This window comes from Mastigoproctus giganteus, chromosome 7 (assembly GCF_048544385.1).
Source record: "Mastigoproctus giganteus isolate SK-2022 chromosome 7, ASM4854438v1, whole genome shotgun sequence".
NCBI lineage: Eukaryota > Metazoa > Arthropoda > Arachnida > Uropygi > Thelyphonidae > Mastigoproctus > Mastigoproctus giganteus.
In genome coordinates, this window is record NC_143581.1 from 98318933 (window position 1) to 98344149 (window position 25217).

Below are 25217 nucleotides of genomic sequence, written 5' to 3' on the forward strand. Positions count from 1 at the left end.
AGACATGTGGCAGAGAAGAAATATGCATGGGATACATATAAATTAACACGTGACACAGAAGCATATGACAGATATAAGCTGGTCTGTAACCAAATCAAAACAGAGGTTAGGCAGGCAAATGCAGATTACGAGAAATCTTTGGCAAAGGATGCAAAGAAAAACAGCAAAGTGTTCTTTACTTATGTAAACTCTAGAAGGAAGGGAATGAATCAAATTGATCCACTTGATATCGATGGTTCAACTGTTGATGATCCTGCTCAGGTAGCTAACAAACTAAATGAATATTTTGCATCTACGTTCACACATGTGTTATTCAGGGAGGGGAATGCCAGTGAATTAAACTCTGGCAGTAAGCTAGATAATCTTATAATAACTGAGAGTAAAGTGGAGGAGAAATTGTTGAAGATAAACGTAAGAAAGGCACCTGGGGTGGATGGAATCTGTCCAGTTATATTAAAGGAGGCAGCAAAGGAAGTAAGCAAATACTTAGCCATAATTATGACAGCTTCCTTGGACCTAGGGAAGGTACCCATGGACTGAAAATGTGCAAATGTGACCCTAATCCACCAAGGAGGATCAAAGAGAGACACAGGTAATTACAGACCTGTTAGTTAAACTTCTGTTCCAGGGAAATTAATGGAGGCACTGGTTAAAGAAGCATTGCAGGATCATCTAGACAGGACTTCAGTTATAACTCAGTCACAGCATGGGTTTGTTAAGGGAAAGTCTTGTCTGACCAATTTGATTGGATACTATGATGAAGTCTCAAAGGAACTGGATGCAAAAAATAATTTTGATATTTGGAGCTTAGAAAGGCTTTTGATACTGTTGCACATGGAAGACTGCTGCACAGATTGGAGCAGTGTGGCATTGGAGGCAAATTGGTGCTATGGATAAAGGGATGGTTGAGTGGGAGAAAACAGAGTGGTAATCAATGGACACTGCTCTTCGTGGACTAATGTTATTAGTGGAGTCCCTGAGGGTTCAGTTTTGGGTCCATTCAGGAGCGGATTAAGGTCGTTGAGGCCCCGGGCGCAGAAGAAAATATTGGGCCCCTTAAAAAAAAGAGAGAGACAGGGAAAATAAAAATACACGTTAACCATTATTTTTAAATAAATAAAAAATATTATGTACTGTTAATGTTTTATTTCCAATAAAATTTGAATATAATATATGTATAATATAATTAATAATAGCATAATAATAATCACAAAGTTTTGAACTAATATGTTCAACTAATTTGTTGGGGTTTTGCTTGTTTGTTTGTTATTTGGTTTTTAGGAGCATTAGCAACTAAGGCCATATTGCTCCGGGATATGCGGTGGTCATTCCCTGACCTTTCCGTATCCTCCGTATTTGGTGATGATGGGCTCGAACCCTGATCTAATCAAGAAGCGTGTGATACGCACTGCTGCTCCTTCCCATCTGGCTACGGAGGCGCCTTGGGGTTTTGAGTGGGCCCTTCAGAAGTCGGGGCCCAAGGCGCGCCCCCAGTGCACCTGCCGTTAAATCCGCCTCTGGGTCCATTGTAGTTTTCTATATTCATTAATGATATTGATGATGTAAAGTATATCAGCCTTAATGTCCAAGTTTGCAGACGATACAAAGGTCGGCCTCCAGATCTGTACTGTATACAGGTCTGGAGGCCTCATTTTAAGAAGGATGTAGAGCTGTTGGAACAAGTACAGAAAAGGGCAACAAGATTAATGAATGGAACAAAGGGTTGCTCTTATGAAGAAAGGCTTAAATTTTGCAAATTACAGTGTCTGGAGACTAGGCACCTGCGAGGTGTATAAAGCCTTGAATGGTTTGAGCATGCTCAATGCTGATGAAATTCTTCCTCTTGCTCAGAATAATCATTTGAGAGGGCATAAATTCAATTTGAGAAAAGACAGTTGTAGAATAGATGTGTGGAAGTTTGCCTTTAGACGGCGGGTGATTTATTGCTGGAATAAACTTCCGTCTGTTGTTGTTGAAGTTGATAGCCTAAACAGATTCAAGGCAGAACTAGACAAACACTTGGAGTGGGTGAATGAGTGAAATGAGAATGGGGTGTGTTTTTTTTTTGTTTTTTGGCTGATGCTACATAAGCTTGCTTTCTTACATCATGTGCCCTTGCTAATGCTATTGCTAAAACCCGTGGAAATTCAAAAAGAGAGATCCTTAAATTTGAGGGGCTCTGTATCAATCGATTGATAGGTTTGCCAGCAGAGGTAAACTGTATCAGTGCTATGCCTGTATAGCACTGAGACAGGCATAGCACTGATACAGTGCTATGCCTGTATCCTCATAGTCAGATGAACAGGATTTAGGTTGGCAGCAGTGTGGATAGCCTGCCATAAAACTCCTAAGAGCATTTCTTGCTTGCTGGGTAGTAGGCATCCCTTTGAACTCAGTGTGGGAAGGCCAGTCTTTGAAAAAAAAAAATTAAAACTTCCATAAATTTTGATAATATAAACCTTTCTTCTAGGATCCTAACAAAATCCCCAACAAAGCAATTGGATCTTGAACAAAAAAGACAGAACTGAAGTTATATCAAGTTCAACACTTTGATATGGCATTCTACAAGTGAGAAGCCCATAAGGAAAATGGCTGCCTTCTGGAAGCATCCTAATGTAAATAAAAAGTGACAAGTACTCATAATTCCACAGTAGAGTTAGATCCTTCAAGCCACCTCTCTTATTGAGATTCCAATCATTGTAGCATTAGAAGAGGCATATGATGCAAGAGAGCAAGCTTATATAGCATCAGCCAAAAAAAAAAAAAAAACCTTCCCATTTCATCCATTCACATCACAAATGCTTGTCTAGTTCTGCCTTGAACTTAATTAAGTTTCCCCAAGGTTCGGTGCCGGGCACATTGTGTTTTGTGTATATATCAGTGTATCGATGAAGGTATATCAGGCTTAATGTCCAAGTTAGCAGATGATACAAAGGTCGGCAGTGTTGTTAATATTGCTAGATCTCGAAAAGTTAAGCAGATGGGCCAAGAAGTGGCAACTGAAGTTTAACATTGACAAATGCAAAGTACTGAATGTGGGTAGCAGTAACCCAAGAGAAGCATACCAACTGTGTGATACTACACTCAGGGAGGTAGAGAATGAAAAACACCTGAGGGTAATTGTGCAGTCAGATATGAAGTTCTCTGACCAGTGCAGACTGGCTGCCAGAGCAGGTCATGGAGTTTTGTCAGTGATATATATAGGAATTTTGCTAGCAGAGACAAGGAGATGATTATCCCTTTGTATAAGGCAGTGATCAGGCCACAGCTTGAGTACTGCATACAGGTCTGGAGGCCTTGTTTTATGAAGGATGTAGAGTTGCTAGAAAGAGTACAGAGAAGGGCAACAAGATTGGCGAGAGAAAGAAAGGGGTGCACTTACGAAGAAAGGCTTAAATTCTGCAAGTTGCAGCATCTGGAGACTAGGCACCCGTGAGGTGATCTGATAAGGCCTTGAATGGTTTGAACAGGCTCAATGCTGACGGGATACTTCCGCGTGCTCAGATTAAGAACCTGGGGGGGGGGGGCAGATTCAAATAGATGTGAGGAAGTTTGCCTTTAGTCAGTGGGTAGTTGATTGCTGGAACAGACATCTGTTCCATCTGTTGTTTAAGTTATTATTATTATTATATTATTTATCCCAGATTGGGGATTCCACTCTGATGGGTACTACTACACAGGGTGCTTGTAATGTCTGGTGTTACTGTTGGTTGAGGAACTCTGACTATCCTACAGGTATACAGGTGTTCAGGATTGCAACTTTCTGGAGTTCCTTGTAGGTGTTCTCTGGGAGACCTATTGCTGTTAGGCTGCTATGTAAGGTCTTTGTCGCCATAAAAAAAAAAGTAAAGTGCAGCCATTACAACCCACTGCAGGATGGAAGCCTCCTCAACATTCATGCTGAGGGAAATGGACCATAGTCTGTCACGCTGGTCCAATGCGGGTTGGCAAATCGACCGTATTCAGCAGTCAGGGGCTTGAACCCCAGTCTACTCAAAGAGCGCATCCTACTGCACTCCCACTCGGCTACGGAGGCCTTTTTCACCATACCGGTGGTCAACACGATGATTGGGATGGTCGTTACTTCTTGCATACACCATATCTTCTTGACCTCATGTCTCAGGTTCATGTATTTCCTAATTTTTTTCCTCGTGGGTTTTCTAGACATTGCTAGTGTTGGGCACCGCTATGTGAATCAGGTAGGTAGTCTTTTCCATCTTGTCCACAAGGGTTATGTCCGATCTTATCTGTCATTATGGCGCAGTCCCAGTACAGCTTGTGGGTTCGGGTCTCTAATACTGCCTGGAGTTCGTACTTGTAGTATGGTACACTTTCTTTGGTCAATTGATATTTCCTCGCCAGTTTCTGATGTATTATTCTGGCTACCTGGTCCTGTCTATGAGTGTACTCGGTCTGAATGATCACCTTGCACCCCGCAGTGACATGTTGGATCGTTTCTGAGGCCAGGTGGCATCGTTGACAGGTGTCATCTGACATTGCGATGTATTTTCTATAAAGTCTGGTGTTGATTACCTCGCCTTGGATGGCCAGCATGAATTCTTCAGTCTCGGGGAAGAGCGCCCCCCCCCCTTGTGAGTCATGCATTGGAAGCAATGTTATCGATGTGATCTTGATGGAGGTCATTGTAGTGTCGGCCATGGAGTGTCTTCTTTGCCCATCTTTCTAGCTTCGTTTCTTGTGCCATCTGTACGGGTGGGGGCCCCTTGCTTAGGTTGAGTGGGGTATACCACCTATCTATCTTCGTTATGGCCTGGTGGAGTGGTGCTGTGTTGTTCTCTAAGTAATCCTTCAGGTTAACTATCGCTGTTTTCTGTTGCTCTATCAGGCTCTTTCTGAGCTATTGTTCTCTCCACTGCTGACTTCGGGTGGTGGTGGTAGTGGCGGCGGCAGCTCTTGGTCATCATTGTTCTTGTCCTTCTCATGATATCCTTTAGCTCGGTGTTAGTCCAATCTATGACCCCCAAAGGAATATGTTAGTACTGGAGCTGCATAGGTATTTATGGCTTTAACTGTGTTCCCTCTGTTCTTTGCTTTCAAACAGGATTCTGAGTCTCTGATGATATTTTTCGGTCAGGCACTTCTTGATTTCCTTGTGCTCTAACTGCTGAGCCTGCATCATCCCTAGGTAAAGAGCTTTGATCTCTTTACCAGTCAGCAGCTGGTAGTTCGGCCGACTAATTTCCCCTGGTGCAGTGCATGGGTCTTGCATTTGTCTAGACCAAATTCCATCCTGATGTCCTTGCTGAATTCTTCGGTGATCTGCAGTAGTTTGGCGCCTCTGTAGCCAGGTGGGCAGGAGCAGCAGTGCATAGGACACGCCAATCTTGATTAGACCAGGGTTCGAGCCTGTACCCACCAAATAGGGAGGATGCAGAAAGGTCAGGGAATGATCACCGCATATCCCCAGAGCAATATGGCCTTAGTCGCTAATGCTCCTTAAAAAAAAAAACCAAAACCAACCGCAGTAGTTGCTGGAGTTGCTTCTTGGTTGCCACATAGAGCTTGATGTAATCCATGTACATCAGGTGAGTGAGAATGTACAGGTTCTTTCTTCCTTCTTTGAGGTTATATCCATAGTTGCTGCCGTTAAGCATGTTGGATAGCGGGTTGAGTGCTAGACAGAACCACAGTGGGCTCAGAGCATCTCCCTGAAACATTCCTCTTCTGATGGAGGATTTTTTTGCTTGGTGGTACTCCATTTTGCCATTGTTGCTCCTGGGAAGTGTGTCACTATTGGATTGACCTTGTAGATCTTCAGGGTCTCGGTTAGCCAGCTATGAGGTATGGAGTAAGGCCTTGCTGTAATCGATGTAAGCTGTGTATAGGTGGTTCTTCTTGTAGACTTGCTCCATAACTGCGGCATCTATGGTTAATTGCTTCTTGCATCCTTTGCTTCTCGGCTTGCATCCTTTCTGCTGTTCAGCCATTATGTTCTGACTCTGAGTTGTCATGCTGCATGACCAGCTGCATAACCAAGACGATATGAATCTTCTTGGTTATGCAGCTGGTCAGGATGTTGTACATCATTGGGAGGCAGGTGATTGACCTGTATTTCACCGGGTTTCTTGTATCTTCATCTTTAGGCTTAAGATATTGACTCCTTCAGTGAGAAACTTCGGGATTGTCTCCTTATCATTCGAGTGAACTGCTCTGCTAGGTGCTTGTGTATGCAAGTGAGCTTCTTGTACCAGTAGTTGTGGATGTTATCAGTTCCTGGGGTTTGCCAGTTGTGAGTGTTCCTGTTCGACTGTTTTACTTCTCGAATCTCCCACTTTCTCATCTCCTGTGCATCCTTTATTTTCTTCCATTCTACTTATATCCAGGGGGCTCGACTGTTATGTCTTACTTCAATTCTCCAGATATTTCCCTAGACCTCCTCGATTGTCTTCTCGGATGGTCCGTTTCCTACTTTCTCATCTTCTCCCTGTTTCCTGTAGAAGGCTCTTTGGTCCTCATCCAAGATTCGGTTGTTTATTTTCCTCTGGGAGCGCTCTTTGTATTGGCGTAGTTCCTTACTGAGTGCAAGGAGGTTCTGCTTCAGTGTGTCCAAGTATTCTCCTTTTCTCTGATTTCTGGTCTCACGTTTGCTGTGGATGCTGACTCTCTTGAGGATGCTCATCACCTTTCCAATCAATTTCTTACTTCTATCTCCCTGTTGGTACTGGCTCAACTGACCTATCTTGATTCTTAATTCTTCTATCTTCTGCTGAAGTCTTCTTTCCCAAGCTGGCGATTCCTTCTGTTTTCGGTTCTTCTGCTGCTGGTCTCTCGTTTCTTTTCCATTAATCCTAGTGGCTGCTATGGCAGCACAGTATACAGTTGTGTGGATAGCCTCCAGCATTGCACCATTGTTGTCAAGGTAATGTGGTATTATTTGCCAATTGAGGCAGCCTGTTACTCTCCACAGGATTTTATTTGGTCTCTGCTTAGGTATCACATGGGTTCTTGTGGGGTCCAATCCTTCAAATTCTGTTAGGGCTTTCTTCCACTCATCTTCTATTCTGGATATCATGACTTTGTCTCTTTCCACTTCAGCTACTCTGGGTTGTATTTCTTCTTTCTCTTCCTCCTCCTCTGGTTCCATCTTGACCATATTCTTTGTAGCTGATTATTATAATTATTATTAGCCATATTGTGCAAGGAAGCCTGGGGCTTATGATGCACCAGCCAAAAAAAATTTGAGTACCCTGGGGGAGAGAGAGAAGAGGAAATCACCAAAAGAGAGAAGAATGATGATATCCCGCTCAGGACACTGAGCGGGATATCATCATTCTGTACCAAGCCCATACTCACCAGATGTGAGCTCCTAGGGTTGTTGATAGCTTAAATAAATTTAAGCCTAGATGAACTAGACAAATCTAATCCCATGGGCTCACATCTGGTGAGTATGGGCTTGGCACACCCAGGGTCCTGAGTTGGATATCATCATTCTTCTCTTTCTTGGTGATTCCCTTCTATTTCTGACTCTCTCAAGGTAACGTGGAAATTTTTTTTAGCTGATGCACCATAAACCTCAGGCTTCCTTGCACTATATGGCTAGTAATAATAACATTTGGAGTGACCGAATGAGTGAAATGAGAAGAGGTTTTTTTTTTTTTGGCTGATGCTGTATAAGCTTGCTTACGTGCATCATATGCCTCAACTAATGCTAAGTTGTTGATCCCCACTGTGACAAATGGAAAATTGTTCCAATTATCAAACACCTGCTGGCCCAAGGCAAATTTCCACACTTCTTTTCTACAATTGTCTTTCCTCAATTTGAATTTATGCCCACTCAGGTTCGTAATCTGAGCAAGAGGAAGAATCCCATCAGAATTGAGCTTGCCCAACCCATTCAAGACCTTATACACCTCAATCAGATCACCTAGTCTCCAGATGCTGCAATCTGCAGAACTTAAGCCTTTCTTGAAAAGAGGATCCCTTCGTTCCCCTCACCAATTTTGTTGCCCTTCTCTGTGCAAGCAACTCTGCACCTTAAAATGAGGCCTCCTGTCCTGTAAACAGTACTCAAGGTATGGCCTAGCCATTGCCTTATACAAAGGTAAAATCACCTCCTTTTCCCCACTAGCAAATAGCACACGCTTCTTGATTAGACGGGGTTCGAGCCTGTGACCACCAAATACGGAGGATGCGGAAACGTCAGGGAATGACCACTGCATATTCCTGGAGCACTATGGCCTTAGTCGCTAATGCTCCTAAAAACCAAATAACAAACTAGCAAAATTCCTGTATATCGTTGACAATACCCCATTACCTGCTCTGGAAGCCTGTCTCACTGCTCAGAAAACGTCATATCTGACTGCACAATTACTCCCAGGTGTTTCGAGTGGCATTGAAGGTAAGGTTGCCAAGAATAAAGTAATCATCACACATCTTGCAAAGAGCTTTGTACTATATAGTAGGAGAGAATAAGAAAATTTTTTGAGATTTGTTTGTGTTAAGAAAATCTGATAAGGGGACAGAGGTATTTCCACCCTTGTGAATGCTGTTTTTGAAAAGTTGACAATGTTACTAATGTAAGAGCATCAATTGTATTTATTTTAGTTTTTTTTCTCCCGTGAATATATAGGTATTCAGCTTACAGATCTTTCACTGGTCAGTCAGAGGTAGGCATGGTTATTTCATTCACTCCAAGAAAGATGCATTTATTAGTCTGCTAGTGTGTGAGTAACCAGCCCCCAAATTCCAGTCAATATCTGGGAAATTAAAATCTCCCATTATAAGACTCTCTGATTTACTGGCCCACTCTATTTCCCTGTACAGTTCCTTATTATACTCATCAGAGTCATTAGGCCTATAGCACACTCCTACTCTCAATTTTGATCTCCCAATGCTTATGTCACACCAAACTGACTCAACACTGCACTGTCCAGCGATGTCGACTGGCTTCACTTCCTTGGTTTTTATGTGTCTCTTAACTAATAGCATAACCCCTCCCCCCTTCCTATCCTGTCTATCCTTTCTGTAGACGTTGTACTCCCCAAATTGCAGTTCTGCATCCCTTATATCTGTGTGACACCACGTCTCTGATATCCCAACAATATCTGCCTTTGATGTTTTGAGCAATACCTCAAATTCATCAAATTTATTTACTAAACTCCTAGCATTGGTGTACATGCAAGTATACCTGCACCCCTTTTCTATTCTTAGCTACCCTAACACAACCCATGTGTTTACTTGTACCGCAATGGCTCCCAGCAGTCTCTGAAATACCATGCATCTTGTTTTTCAGGCTTCTGCTCATTCTAATAGAAGCAGTGCAAGAATCTCTTTCACCTCTGCCAGTGGCTACTGTCAATCTATTGGTCTTTGTCTCCCCCCAAGCTAGCAGTTTTCCGACCCACCTAACACTGCCTCGATAGCATCAGCAAATATTCTTGCACCCTTTCTATTTAAGTGTATCCCATCCCTGTAGAAGCAATCTCTCCTGTTAACAAGTACAGTCCAGGCTGAAAAAAATTCTACCCCTTGAGCCTTGCACAGTGTTTCCAGGGCCGAATTGATTGACAAGGCTCTCATCATATACTCCCTCCTATCGTGTCTGGGCAGAATTGCAGACACTTTCAAATTCAACCCTAATTCTCGGCTTTTGTTCAACAGTGACCTGTACTTGTTAAGTAATTCTGCCGGTCTCCTACTCTTAATATTATTAGTGCCAACGTGTACAACTATATCACCTTTTGTGCCCTTAAAAGATGATATTCGCTCTACAATGTCATCAACCTTTGCCCCTGGCAGACATACCCTGGTCCTGTTCCACCTATCTTTTTTACAAAGCATGTTCCCCGTTTCCCTGACAATAGAGTCACCAACAACTACTAGTTCCTTCGGGACCAGCGCATTCTGCCTTGGGGGTTGTCTCTGTGTCACGCGATGCCCAAGTGCAAGCTCTGGTGTTGATGTGGGCAGCTGAGAGCTTGATGGGCCCCTCAATTTAGTTTCTTCGAGGGCATCCACCCTGTCCTTCAAGCTCTCATATAGGCCCACAAGAACGCCGAGTTGTTGCCTGATATCGATACACTCCTTGCATCGTGCACACACAAAGACATCCCCCTTGGCAGTATCATGTCCCGTACCCGATTGCTCTGCAAACATCAAGCAAACAGTGCATTTTATAAGGCTGTGAGTCAGAGGACAACTGCCCCCCTCAGTTCTGCTCTGAGCCACAGCGCTTCCATTAGCTTGAGCCTTTTGCTTTGCTGCTCTGGTCTGAGTCATGATTCTATTAATTAATTATAATTACTTATGTTATGTTATTAATTATGTTAAATATAATTAATTATATTCCATTTGTAATCTAAGTCGTTATATGTATTTATTTAAACGTACAATTTAACTGCTAACGAAGTTCAACTAACGCTATCTAGTACGGCATACAACTGTCGTATCACAATGGCGGGAAAATTACAAAAGGTAACGGAGTTGAAACACGTGGAAACCTTTACCGATACTTTTATGCAATTACAAGGCCGAGTAAAAAATAAATACACCAAGTTAATCAGAAAATCACAAGATAATGTTATACTACTAAATTTAAATCAAAAGTTTTAGAAAAACAATAATTTCAAATCAATAAATAAGAAAAATCCACTTAGCGGCTTGGAACACGACCGTCTCTAGTAGCCTCGTCAGCACACACTAGCAGGGCTTTTGTGGATTTATTGGATGATTGTTTTCTACATCAGCATGTTCGGGAGGCAACTAGAGGGGAGTAATACTCTTGATTTGATTATCAGCAGTGATTCTTCATGCATTAAGAATCTGCAGATAAATGAACCACTAGGTGGCAGTGATCACAGTGTGCTGAAGTGGGATTTACTGAAAGAGGTAACTACCATTAGGGGTAAAGGGAAGGGTTATTGCTTCCGTAAAGGCGACTACGATGGACTGAGACAGTATTTAAATTCTATACAGTGGGACCAACTGATGATGTTACCAACAGCAAATTCAAAATGGGAAGCATTCAAAGAAATTATCTTGGAAGCTACTAGGCTTTACATACCAACTAAGAAATATTGTTCAAGGTTTAGGCCAAAATGGATGTCAGATGAACTAATGAGGCATATGGCAGAGAAGAAAAATGCATGGGATACTTACAAATTAACACATGACACAGAAGCCTATGATAGATACAAGTTGATATGCAACCAAGTTACAAAGGAGGTTAGGCAGGCGAAGGCAGATTACGAGAAATCCTTGGCAAGGGATGCAAAAAAAAACAGCAAAGAGTTCTTACTTATGTAAACTCTAGAAGGAAGGGGATGAATCAGATTGGTCCACTTGATATTGATGGGTCAACTGTTGAAGATCCTGCTCAGGTAGCTAACAAACTAAATGAATATTTTGCATCGACATTCACACATGAGGAGTTATTCAGCAAGGGGAATGCCAGAGGTGTATTCAACTCTAGCAGTAAGCTACAGAATCTTGAAATAACTGGGAGTAAAGTGGAGGAGAAACTGTTGAAGATAAACACAAGAAAGGCACCCGGGGTGGATGGGATCTATCCAGTTATATTAAAGGAGGCAGCAAAGGAAGTAAGCAAACCCTTAGCCATAATTATGAGAGCTTCCTTGGACTCAGGGGAGGTACCCATAGACTGGAAATGTGCAAATGTGACCCCAATTCACAAAGGAGGATCAAAGGCTGACACAAGTAATTATAGACCGGTGAGCTTAACTTCTGTTCCAGGAAAATTAATGGAGGCACTGGTTAAAGAAGCACTGCAGGATCATTTAGACAAGACTTCAGTTATAGCTCAGACACAGCATGGTTTTGTTAAGGGGAAGTCTTGCCTGACCAACTTGATTGGATACTATGATGCAGTCACAAAAGAACTGGATGCAGGGAATAACTTTGATATTATATACTTGGACCTTAGAAAGGCTTTTGATACTGTTGCACATGGAAGACTGCTACACAAATTGGAGCAGTGTGACATTGGAGGCAAAGTGCTGCTATGGATAAAGGGGTGGTTGTGGGGGAGAAGACAGAGCGTGGTAATCAATGGACACTGCTCATCGTGGACTAATGTTATTAGTGGAGTCCCTCAGGGCTCAGTGTTGGGTCCATTATTGTTTTCTGTATTTATAAATGATATTGATGATGGTATATCAAGCTTAATGTCCAAGTTTGCAGATGATACAAAGTTTGGCAGGGTTGTCAAGGACACTACTGACACTATGCTGCTGCAACAGGATCTGGAAAGGTTGAGCAGATGGGCTGAGAGGTGGCAAATGAAGTTTAACATTGACAAATGTAAAGTACTACACATGGGAAACAGCAACCCCAGAGCAACGTATCAACTCTGTGGTACTACACTGACAGTGGTAGAGAATGAAAGGGACTTGGGGGTGATTGTGCGCAGATATGAAGTTCTCTGAGCAGTGCAGGCGGGCTGCAAGAGTAGCTCATGGAGTATTGTCAATGATATACAGGAATTTTTCCAGCAGGGATAAGGCGGTGATTATTCCATTGTATAAGGCAATGGTCAGGCCACACCTAGAGTACTGTATACAGGTCTGGAGGCCTCATTTCAAGAAGGATATAGAGCTGCTGGAACAAGTACAGAGAAGGGCAACAAGATTAGTGATTGGAACAAAGGGATGCTCTTACGAAGAAAGGCTTAAGTTTTGCAAATTACAGTGTCTGGAGACTAGGCACTAGCGAGGTGATCTGATAGAGGTGTGTAAAGCCTTGAATGGTTTAAGCATGCTCAATGCTGATGGGATTCTTCCTCTAGCTCAGAAAAATCACCTGAGAGGGCATAAATTCAAATTGAGGAAAGACAGATGTAGGATAGACGTGCGGAAATTTGCCTTTAGCCAGCGGGTGGTTGGTTGGTGGAACAGACTGCCATCCCTTGTGGTGGAGGTTGATAGCCTAAATAAGTTTAAGGCTCAGCTGGACAGGTATTTTGAACGAACAGAGGGGTGAAGTGGAAGTGGGTTTTTTTTTTTTTTTGGCTGATGCTGCAAAAGCTTGCTTTCTTGCATCAAATGCCTCTCCTAATGCTAATGCTAATTACAGCTGCACCTTTCTTCAATATTTGAAGAAATGCTTCAATATTTGAAGAAATGGGGGCTGCTTTGGTCATCACCAAAGCAGCCCCCATCAACCCTGGCATGCACAAATACCACATGTGACTTCTCTCTAAAGAGTGCAGCTAAGTCCAATATCCCGTCTTCTATCTACATTCAGCTCTATCCACAACTATCCATGCAGAACATTCTGACTTCTTGCCAGTTTACACGACGGCTCAAAGTCAGAATCATATGTGGGATCTACTTCTCCAGCCAATACTATATAAGAACAGATACCTCTTGACTGTAGCATATACACTGCAGAGCTGCAGTGTATATGCTACAGTCAAGAGGTATCTGTTCTTATACAGTATTGACTGTTCTTGCTCTTATATAGTATTGACTGTTCTTACTCAGCTCCGCATAGGACACTGTCATCTGACATACTTCTTTTTGCTGAGGGCTGATGACCCTCCTATGTGCGAGCAATGCAGCACCATTTTATCCGTTCAACATATTTTATCTTATTGTACCAGTTTTAGAAATGCTCTTTTTGCTGCTTTTACCTATCTGATCTGACTGAGCCATATACACTCAATCAGATTTTAAATGACAATGTGTAAACAGTTTTTAAATCGTTAAAATCGATTAATATATATACACTCATATGAAATATACAATTTATTTTTACTCTTATACTGATTTTTATTTATTGACATGTATTGATGTGTGCACTGTTGATGAGGTAACCTTTTTAAAGGTTACCAATATCACCTTTTATGAATTTAAATTTTTCATGGCCTACTATAACCTTGCCGGGTTTTTTTTTTTTTGCCACAAAAAAATCAAAATCAATCAATCATTTTATAACTATACACATTATTTTATAACATGTATACAAGATATTCTGCTCTTATATTTATAAACATTGCTTTTTTTTTTTTCCATAAATGCAGTGGCAAAAATACGAAAATTGGTGGTAATAATTTTCACTCTAATACTCTTTATATTTATCAACTTATCCTTATTCTACCTTTATTCCGTAACTTATAATTTATGTTCAAATTCAAGTATGTTTTTCTCATTTAGAATAAGTGTTGGTTAGACTACTATTGCACTCAAGTTCAGATTTATGTGAATGGACGATTAATGTTTTCAGTAATTATTATTTTTATTTTTTTCTTCTCAAAAGTTCCAAGTGAAGAGTCTCTTTTAATAAGCCCAAGTCACTCAGGTCTCTCAGATGTTCATTCTAAAAGTGGATCAGAAGATGATTTATCACAGAGAGAAAATGATGTCATGCTACAACATTTAACTGCTGTGGAAAAAGAAAATATATTAAAGGATGCAGCATCCAGAAATAGAGATGATCTTAAACTGTTTGATAAGTTAGTAATATCTCTGAATATAATATTTATACACTTTTTTTTCATTGTATGATATAAACATTCTGAATAAACCCATATTAATTTTTCCGAGAAATTACTTCAAAAATATGTTCCAGCTGCTAGAGTGGTATATACAGAGTGGCCACACAGTCCCGTTACCCCTCCTATTTGAAATTGGTAAATACAAATCGATTGTAACTCCTCTGACATAAGATATATTTATAGAAATACAAACAAAGAAATATAAAACAACAGGTTTAATAATCCAGTGGATCAGTATGTTCCCCACTATTTTCATAACAGAGAATAACTCACTTCCAAGTTCTGTGGGAAATCCTTCTCATCATTTGGGGGAGTGCAGCATTTGAAAGGAAATCTTACAGCTTCTTTCATCTCATCAGTGGTATTATAACGTGCAACAATATCCTTTATGAATCCCCATAATGAATTGTCGCATGTGGATAGATCAGAGTTTGAAGCGGCCATTCAAGGGGAGCTGGCAACACAGGTGACCCACAGTCGACGATGTGTCTTGGTAACACTTCATTAAGATATTAGTTTACTGTAATGGCATAATGTGCTAGCACTCCATCGTGTTGAAACCAGCAGTCCTCTTTGATTCCGAGGTTATTCAAGAGGCTTACAAACCAGTTCCTTCCAGGTATCGGTCATGGTTAACCACACCATAAAAAAATTAAGGTCTGAACAACCATTTGCTTTCCATGCTGTCCCATATCATGACATGAGGGAGTTGTGTTCGAAGCAAGGGATTGCCTTCAACAAAAACACCACATTTCGTGATCAACAACTCCAATATATGATACTCTCATCCTGGAACATGCCTCCTTCCTTCAAATTAAATTACTGTCAGATAATTCTTGAACAGAACAATACGGATGCAATTTTAAGTCATTTTTCATATATTTTTGCATTGTCGACCTGGTGGGGGGAAACAAGTTTCGATGCTCTTTTACTCATTGATAATCTCACAACAGACTCCTCAACTTGTCTGCACTTTTCCCCTCTTGTTGAAGGTCTGCCACTTCTGGGTTTGTCCTTTACACTTCCTGTGCTAAAGAGTTTCTTCTCCCACCTTGATCCTTGAGATTGTCACAGACATTCTCTCAGATAGGCCAGACAAGCTGTACTTGCTACTGGGAGTCTAAAACGCTGATGGAACTGATATTGGGGTGACACTCAAGTCAAGTGGACCCAATTTCGGCGAAGTCCGGACGATCTGTGACAGCCAAATCCTCTGCTTGCACCTTCATGATGGTGGGACTGTTAGTAATCCTGGATATAACCTCCAATGCACAAGTACATGGAGGGTGACCACCCTGGTGTGAACCAACATAAGCAGGGATCGAGGTGTGGTGCCCACAACACGTGGAGGAATGATTTTTTCCAACTGTTTTTTCTAATTGGTTACCAGGTAATATTCCTCCACCACATGGAGGAATGCTGCCCCTCTATGTTACCAGGCAGTACTAGGTGGTAGATGACTCTCATCAACCAGTGCAATAACACAACTTTGCTTATGGAGGCTTGAAGTGGTGGAACCCATGTTTAGTCTCTAGAGCCAAGTTCCGGTCAACCCTTCCCTATCTCTTCCATCATGTAGTATGATTGATGACTTTTGAGGTTATGATGAACATCGTGGAGAGATCCAATATTCCTTACATTTTCAGTGTACAGCTCTAAAACGGTGTGCGCAGGCTGGCCTCTAGTTAGTACACCAGACCAAACCTATTGGTAACCCTTCCCTATCTCTTCCATCATGTAGTATGATTGATGACTTTTGAGGTTATGATGAACATTGTGGAGAGATCCAATATTCCTTACATTTCGAGTGTACAGCTGTAAAACAGCATTCATAGACTAGCCTCTAGTTAGTACACCAGACCGAACCTATTGATAACTCTCTAGGAGGCTTCGGGATCAGCTAGTGTATAATTTTGCTACCTCTACCCTGCCAGATAGTGACTGGAGGGAGTCCGAGAAGTGTGTGTGCAGGGAGCATTGTCGAGGCCACGTTATGTCAAGGATCTGGGTATATTCTTACCATGTGTACGCCATATCCAAAAATTTCATTACTTCATACAGCATGTCCCACCCACTTTTTTCTTACTATTGAATACACCATGAATTGTCAAACTAATAGAGTAAGCTTATCTGCGAAAAGATCTAAACTTCCCAAGCACTTCCTAATTTATTTCACAAATATACGTGGTCTCAATTCTGATCTTAACGATGTCCATTTTCACTACTGCTCATCTCAGATGCCCAAATTATTCCCTGTATGATTCCTTTTGCCCCAAAGGTGGTACTTGTAGATATGTCCATTCTGATATTCCCTGTCATAGACTTGGCAATTTGGAATCTCCTCTCTCTCTTTGATCTTCTCTGGCTTAAAATCTCTCTACCTCATTGTGTCAAATTCATCTGTTGTCTCTACCGTTCTCCGAACTCCACTAATCACTTGGAGCTCTTTGACTTCCTCTGTTTGCAACTTGACTTTCTCCAGTCCAACTTTCCTAACAGTGAGGTAATTTTCATTGGTGATTTTAATGTTCACAACTCCAGCTGGCTTCTGTTTTCTAGTCACATCAACCCAGCTGGTCAAGATGCTGAGGCTTTTGCGATTACTAATGACCTTGCACAGATTGTTCATTTACCTACAAGAATACAGGACAATCTAATCATACAGCCAGCATGCTTGATCTTTTTCTCACAAACAACCCTTCTAAGTACACGGTTGAAGTGAGAAGTCCTTTAGGCACTTCAGATCACAACTAGGTGATCGTCTCTTTTCCAATGGAGCCTTTATCTCATGGCTAATCCCAACCTAGTGTTGTTTGGCAATACAAGAATGCAAAATGGTGTGACCTGCAAGATTTCTTTTCTTCTTTTCCTTTGGCAGATTACTGTTTCAAAACTTCTAATTTCAGTGTTTGCTCAGATCGTGACAGTGAAATTATTCTTGCAGGAATGGAATCCTTTATCTCACACTCCACTTTGAAATCTCGTCCTTTATCTAAACCTTGGTTTTCCAATAAATGTGCTAAGGCTGATCAAGAGAAGAATGTTGCATATTGTAATTGGTTTGTTTCTATTTCTTCAGTTTCATTTTCTGCCTATAACAATTGTAAAGCAGTTATTAATCAGTCCAAACTAGAGTTTGAACAGGCTAAGAGTAAAAAACTTGCTTCTTGCCCTAATGGTAGCCGAGCTTTCTGGTCTCTTGCCAAAGTTATTGGCTGCAACTTTTGCCCACCTCTGTCCAAACCAGATGGCTCTGTTGTCACTTCAGCCAAGGATAAAGCTGCCCTGCTAGCATCCCATTTTTCTTCCAACTCATGTATTAATGATCTCTAGTAAAAACACCTCCCACCATTCCCAGCACGCTCCATTCAATGCCTCCTGTGGTCTTTCCTCAAAAGGATGTCGACGAATCTTGATGCTAAGAAGCTCCAGGTCCCAATAGTATTTCTCCACTTGTTCTCAAAACCTGTGCCCCCCAACTTACTCCTATTCTTTGCCGCCTTTTTTCACTTTCTTATTCCAAAGGTGTTTTTCCTTCTGCTTGGAAATATGCTCATATCCAGCCAGTTCCTAAAAAGGGTGACAAATCCCTCCCATCCAATTATTATCCCATTGCAATTACTTCTACTCTTTCTAAAGTAATGGAGAAATCAATTAACCGCCAACTCTTAAACTATCTAGAAACCTTCCGTCTGATCAATGATCGCCAGTATTGATTCCACCAATGTCAATCCACTGGTGATATTCTGGCTTATGTTATCCATTTATGGACTAATTCAGTGGAGAGGTTCGGTGAAACACATGTAGTTGTTCTTGACATCTCAAAGGCTTTCGATCGTGTTTGGCATAAAGGTCTTCTAAACAAGTTTCCATCTTATGGTTTGTCAACTGTTTTTTGTAATTGGTTATCCAGTTTTTTCTCTGATCGCTCACTGAGGGTGATGGTAGATGGCTCTCTATCTTCTAACTTCTGCACTAATGCCGATGTCCCCCAAGGTTCAGTTATTTTCCCTACTCTTTTCCTCATGTATAATAATGACCTTCTTCCATTGACTGGAAATCCTATCCATAGTTTTGCCGATGATAGCACATTGCATTCCACTTTCCATTTTGAGAAACCTTGCCCTGCTCAATCAGCTTCAACTTCTCGAAAATCTGTTACCAATTCCTTAAATGCCGATCTCTGGGTAATTCTCCAGTGGGGCAAAGACAACTTAGTTGATTTCAACCCTTCTAAAATTCAGTCTTGTCTTATATCTCGCAAAAAGGATTCTTCTGCTCCTATGCTTATCTTTAGGGACACTCCGATTTCTAGGCAAAATGATATATATCTCTTTTGGGAATTACTCTGACTTCTAATCTCTCTTGGCACAAACACATTACAAATATTGCTTCCTCTGCATCTAAAAAACTTGGTTTTCTCTTTCGCTCTCGGTGTTACTTTTCTTCCAAACAGATATCACTTTGTATAAATCACAAATCCGCCCTGCCATGGAATATTGTTCCCACATCTGGTGTGGTGCCCCCAAAACCTCTCTCAAGCTTCTTGATTCCATTCAGAAGAGGGAAGTTAGGTTAATTAATGATTCATCTCTAACAGCGTCTCTCCACTCGCTGTGTCATAGACGTACTGTTTCTGCTGCATGCCTCTTCTACAGATACTTCCATGGGCACTGTTCTTCTAAATTGGCTTCTATAATTCCCACTCTCTTTCAAAACACTCCGAACATGTGCCGCCACCAGCCAACGTCCATTTACTGTCCAACTTCAAACTCACAGAACCAACTTTTCAACTTCCTCGTTTAATCATTAAACTGCCGTTTTCTGGAACAACCTTCCTTCATATGTATTTCCAGAAAATTACAGTCTACAGAAGTTCAAGTCCAATGTCAACAAATATCTTCTTTCGTCTTCTCAACCTCCAACCGAAGCACGGTACTAAGTACTAAAGGTTCTAATACCTCTCGTTTGGGGATTACATAAAAGAAAAAGATCCACCAAAGTGTTTTTCATGGATAATCTCATTGAAATCGCTGCTAGAAATCAGCTCACTAGCTCTTTCATTGTCTTTTTAGTTCTCTCTCTGTTGTGCACCCAACTGACAACAACACGTTCTTCAGTAGTGTAATTACTGTGGATAGCCATGGTTAAATCTGAAAATATAAAATATCCAATACCAGGTGATAACAGAAGAAAATAAAAATATATAATCTTAGTTGAATACTGAGGATTATAAGTAGGACTTAAGATTATAAAAATATTCAACTTTGTAGTTGAATATCAACAATCAACACTGTCCTTTCTGTATACATTGTACTCCCCATATTCAAATTCTTCATCCCTTATATCTGAGTGACACCATATCTCTGATATCCCAACAATGTCTGCATTTGATGCCTTAACTAGCACTTCAAATTCATCAAATTTATTTACTATGCTCCTAGCAATCCTGTACATGCAAATATACATGCATCTGTTCTTACTCTTAGTTACCCTGAAACAGCTTATGTATTTGCATATTCCACAATGACTCCCAGCAATCCTTGAAATCCCCAGCACCTTGCTTTCTAGGCTGCTGCTGCTTCCAGTAGAAGCAGTACAAGAATCACTTTCACCTCTGTCTGTGGCTATTGTTAACCTATTAATCTGTGTATACCCTCCCCAAGCTAGTAGTTTTCTGACTTTTCTAACACTGCCTCAATAGCATCAGCAAATATTCTTGAACCCTTTCTATTTAAGTGTATCCTATCTCCTGTAGCAGCAGTTCCTCCTGTTAACAAGCACAGACCATGATGAGAAAATCCTACCACATGAACCTTGCACAATCTCTCCAGAGCTGAATTGATTGACAAGGCAGGCTTTCATCATATACTCCCTCCTATCGTGTCTTTGCAGAACTGCAGACACTTTAAAATTTAGCTCTAACTCGCAACTTTTTTCAATGTTGCCTAGTACTTGTTAAGTTCTCAGATCTCTTACTCTTAATGTCATTAGTGCCAACATGTACAACGGTATCACCTTTTATACACTTAAAAGATATCTGCTCTATGTCATCATCTGCTCCTGGCATACTTACCCTTGTCCTATTCCACCTTCTCACATATTAACCATTCAAGGAATAAACCATGAACTTATTTCAAAATCACAACATAGCAGTAAATCTTACTAATTACAAATTACTAAAGGCCAGAGCAAGACAAGTATGGTGAACATCAAAAAAAAAAAAAAAGAAAAAAAAAAGCAGTTTATTTCTTGTACGCACAAAATATGTTTAATTTTATGTGAAAACATCCTTGTCTTGGACAAGGTTAAAAGGATTTAGTACGAAATTATCCGAACACATTTAACATTTTAAAGCATTTATTTCTTGAGGATTTATTTACCCAATTGTCTGAGTCATCGCAAACAGATCTCTTTTACGTTGTGTCCAGCAACAGGTTGAATTAGGAACCAATTTCAAAAACTCTGAATTGTTTTCAGTGCACTTATTGACGTATTCTTGAGATTGGATTTTCTTTGGTGAGCTAAGTGTATTTTCCGACATATTTAAAAGCAGCTGTTAACGAATCTCCAGTTCTTAGTCTCATTATTTCCATGGGCATATAAAGAAGATGATAAGGTGTCACTCCACGCCACTCTGAACGACGAAATTCACTCGATGCCATTGTAAACAGAGTAACTTTTAAATTATCTGTAAACTCTGAATACTGACCAAGGTAAATGTTAGGAAAGGACAATTCTTCAGCATATTCATCAAAAAGTAAATCTGCGGAACATTTCATTCACCAGAAGCTTTTTGTAAATATTTGTCATCGCATAAAACCATAAAACAGTTTGTTGTTGAGCGACTAAACTTTCCTCAATAGGTATATCTTCACTCATTTCATCACATATAGGAGCATCGTGGTGTTCCATGTCTTCATCGAAGACATGGAACACCACATCTTCATCGAAGAATGCTTCATCAATCTCGATATCATACAGCTAATACCAAGTAGATACTTTAACCAAAGTAAGTAGATATTTTAACCAAAGTAAGTAGATATTTTAACCAAACTTTTGTAAGTAGATACTTTAACCAAAACATCTCATTTATGAACCAAGCCCATTAAATACTCAATTTGTGAATTTTCTTACGTTTGATATGAATGTTAACGCAATAATCGTCATCTATACTTCAAGGCAAATGGTTGACCATCGAATTAACATTTACAGGAACATTTATAATTTTGCCCACAATTCCGTATTGGCCAAAACAATGTCTTAGTCTTCTAATTTGCATGAATGGTATGTGAGGAGAAATGAGTCACTCTGTCGCTAAATCGAATCAAGGTAGATGAGGTGGAATAGCAGGATAAACGAAACTGTTGCTCTCTGAAAATGTTGGAATGGAATCATTTTTGAGAGATGATTGACAAGTATTATAAGCCTTCAAAGTCATTACGTCATCTGCAGTTGGAAATTCTAAGAGAAGTAATGCATAACTTCCTGGAGTGCAAGTTTTTGCATGATTTTTCATACCATAATAGATCAGATATCACAAGCAGCTTCAAATGGTATTTTTCAGAAATTGTTGTTCAAATTCTTTATAGGAGTTACGGTCATGTTTGATGTTCTTGTAAATGATTTCATGCTCAACTACTGTTGAAACCTGTAGAGGGTCTACAACCGGTAATTGTGCTGAAATATGATTTTGTTTCTTTTTTGGATGTTGCAATCAAAGCTGGATGTTGCAGTATACTCTGTCCAGCCGGTCAGGAATCAATTGAAAATTGATTCAGGTAATTCATTTGAACTATTTATTAATGGATTGCAGATCAAGCATTATGTACTCCAAGCATAATTTAAGAAAACCAAAAACTTTTTTCAGAAATTTTTTAAACAAATTTGGGTCTGTCAAAACCTGCACCACCATTATTGTTACAAATTTCTCTCTCAGGATAACTCAGAAATTTATTTTTTTTGGCTGGTGCAGCAGAAGCCTCAGGCTTCCTTGCACCATATGGCTAATGATGATAATAATAATAATTGGTAGTGCCACGACTATTGGGTTAATGCAGAACTGAAATAAACACAGGCATAAGGAATAAAGTAATCAAATTTAATCCATATTAAAATTGCACCGATAGCTGTTTTAAACTTCAACACCAGTTTAACACCTTGTTAAAGCTTAATCCATTGTATAATCTTAAATCTCTGCAAAACTTATATAAGCAGAAAGGCAATAACTGGTGGAAGGTGCAAGTCGTATAATCAATGGTCACCGAGCCAGTTCATGCTGATTTGGTAGAATCAGTTTTTAAAAATTTAGAAAACTGTTCTTGCTGTTATAATTTGCTTTCTCTAAAAAAATGATAATAATAATAATTGAAAAAAATTGGTTGTCAAAAAATGAATGATACAACTGATTATGGTGCTCTGGTTTTTTTTTTTTTTTTTTTTTTTGCATCCTTAATATTTTTGAGCTGTTTGCTTTCACTAATTTCATCATAAAAACATGAGTTGAAATGTCATGACACTGACGTGAAACATCAGTGTCATGATGGCTTACTACAATAAACCCCCGCTATTCGTGGTTTCGTGTATTCACGGTCGCTGATTTAATATATAATGAAACCTAAAATAATGTGAATTTTAAAGCGTCGTGAACATTTTCCACCATAAAAATACATGGACGGGGCTAAAATTATCTTTCCCTGTCAAAACAGCGCTCAGTGGGGGGTTACAAAATCGCAAGCGTGAATGTTTCTCGCTAATCCTTGTTCAGTATGTGTTATGCACTTGTCATGGAAGGTTTTGTCGTTTGCTTTTAATTTATATGCTTATAAATTGAATAAATTTATCAATTTATAAATTGATTTACTTACAAAAATGATAAATATACCGTTTTGCAGCGTAAAACAGATTTTTTCGAGTGTGTTAATGGAAGAAAGTGACTTTATTGTGGACAAGTTCTTTCTAACCTGTACAAAAATATGGCTACGAATAACAAGGGAAATGTGAAAAGATCAAAGAAGGTGAATGACATTAGCAAATAAAATTGAGTTATTGGATAAATTTTCTAATGGTGAAAGTGTCTCCTCAGTGGCAAAACATTATAAAATCAATGAGTCAACAGTACGATCAATCAAAAAATCCGCCGTAGTGTCCGTGAAAATGCGCTAATTGTTTCAAAAATTTGCTCTGTAACTCGTGATGTTAAATTAGAAAAAATGGAAAAAAAAAAAAAAGCTTTAAATCTGTGGATAGAAGACCGAACTCCAAATAAAATTCCATTAAGTTCACTCATCATTCGTGAAAAGGCAAATCTCCATTATCAACACTTTAGCGAAACTGGTTATAGCACTGGCGGGATAAGTTTTTTAGTTAGCAAAGGCGCTGGTTTGAAATTTCTAATAAATATTACATTTAATATTAAATTGTTTCTTATTTTCATTTCGATGCCATATGCTTGCATTTCACTATGTACTGTCTATGTACATAGTCATATTATGAAGGTACACATAATACCTACATAGACAAAATTTTAGACTAGTTTTTCTTATATACAGTATTTCATACTTTGGAACGGAACCCCTTTATTACTATGGGAGCCATAACTCAGTATTCACGTTTTCGGTATTCGTGGCATTTCTCAGGAACGTAACCCCTGCAAATAGCGGGGGTTTACTGTATTTCTGAACTCATCTACCTAGGTATGCTCTGTTTTTAAAATCTTAGTTCTGTTAACTTCTAAGTATGATTTTCAGTCTGTTTCTTATTGTTGGTAATGGACATATCACTTGTCGTACTGTTGAAAAATAATCTGATGTGCATCTCGCATTATTTAGTTTCTTAAAATCCAAAATTCCCTAGATACCATATTTGTATCTCTCTCTCTTCCAGAAAAACATATTTGCTAATTATTTAAAAAAAAAAAAAAAAGCTTACAGATATTGGAAATATAATTTAGAATGTAAAAAAAAAATTTATGCATTAAATAATGTAAAAATTTTATTTGAGTATTGTATTTAAATAACCACTTGTTTTATCTTTGTTTTATAGACTCTGCCCATATTTCAGAGGACAGCATCACCTTGAAGAAATTATGTATTATGAAAATGTACGTCGTTCTCAGCTTCTCGCACTCTTGGACAAATTTCGACAGGTTCTCATCACCTGCCAACATGAAGATGCAGCTGTAGCTGCATTTTATAGACGTAAATGACTCAACTTATATTTCTTGTAATCAAATGCCATGCCATGCCATGCCATGGTTTACTTTCCAGATCCTGCACAACAACTATCATTGTATATAAAAACAAATTATGAAAATATTTTATTTATTGTGAACCTTCTGTGATGCATACAGACATTTTATATAGGGGAAGATGATGTCCAGGCAGCCAGGTTTCCCTGGCTGCCTGTACATCAGCTGAACCATATTATTCAGCTACAACTCAGCTGAATAATATTAGTAAGCCTGTTGTGAGAGGCTGCAATGTAGAATGAAAGAAGGATAGATGAGCGCAAAAGAATTGATTGAATGTGCTGGGCACTGAATGAATGTGATGGAGTGAAATTGAAATTGTGGTGAAAGGCAAAGAAGTGAAGTTATGGTGAAAGAGTGTGACCCAGCATGAAAGCAAAAGGGAGTAACTTAAAATTTTAGTAAAAGTAAGTGAATGAATGTATGAATGTAACAGAGTATGAACACACACTAGTTAAATTTATATTCTTAGAATAGACATAACACAAATGAATT

General features: G+C 39.7%; 1 protein-coding gene across 1 annotated transcript in view; it reads left to right on the plus strand.

Annotated features, from left to right (window-relative positions):
• Positions 1–24733, plus strand: part of Nprl3 (GATOR complex protein Nprl3) — a 425627-nt gene extending 400894 nt beyond the window's left edge. Inside the window, exons 13-14 of the mRNA XM_090377042.1 lie at positions 14236–14431; positions 24518–24733. Of these exons, the coding sequence (XP_090233168.1) occupies positions 14236–14431; positions 24518–24680 (359 nt within the window). The 3' untranslated portion in view covers positions 24681–24733. The remainder of the gene's footprint in view (positions 1–14235; positions 14432–24517) is intronic.
• The last annotated feature ends 484 nt before the right edge of the window (positions 24734–25217 follow it).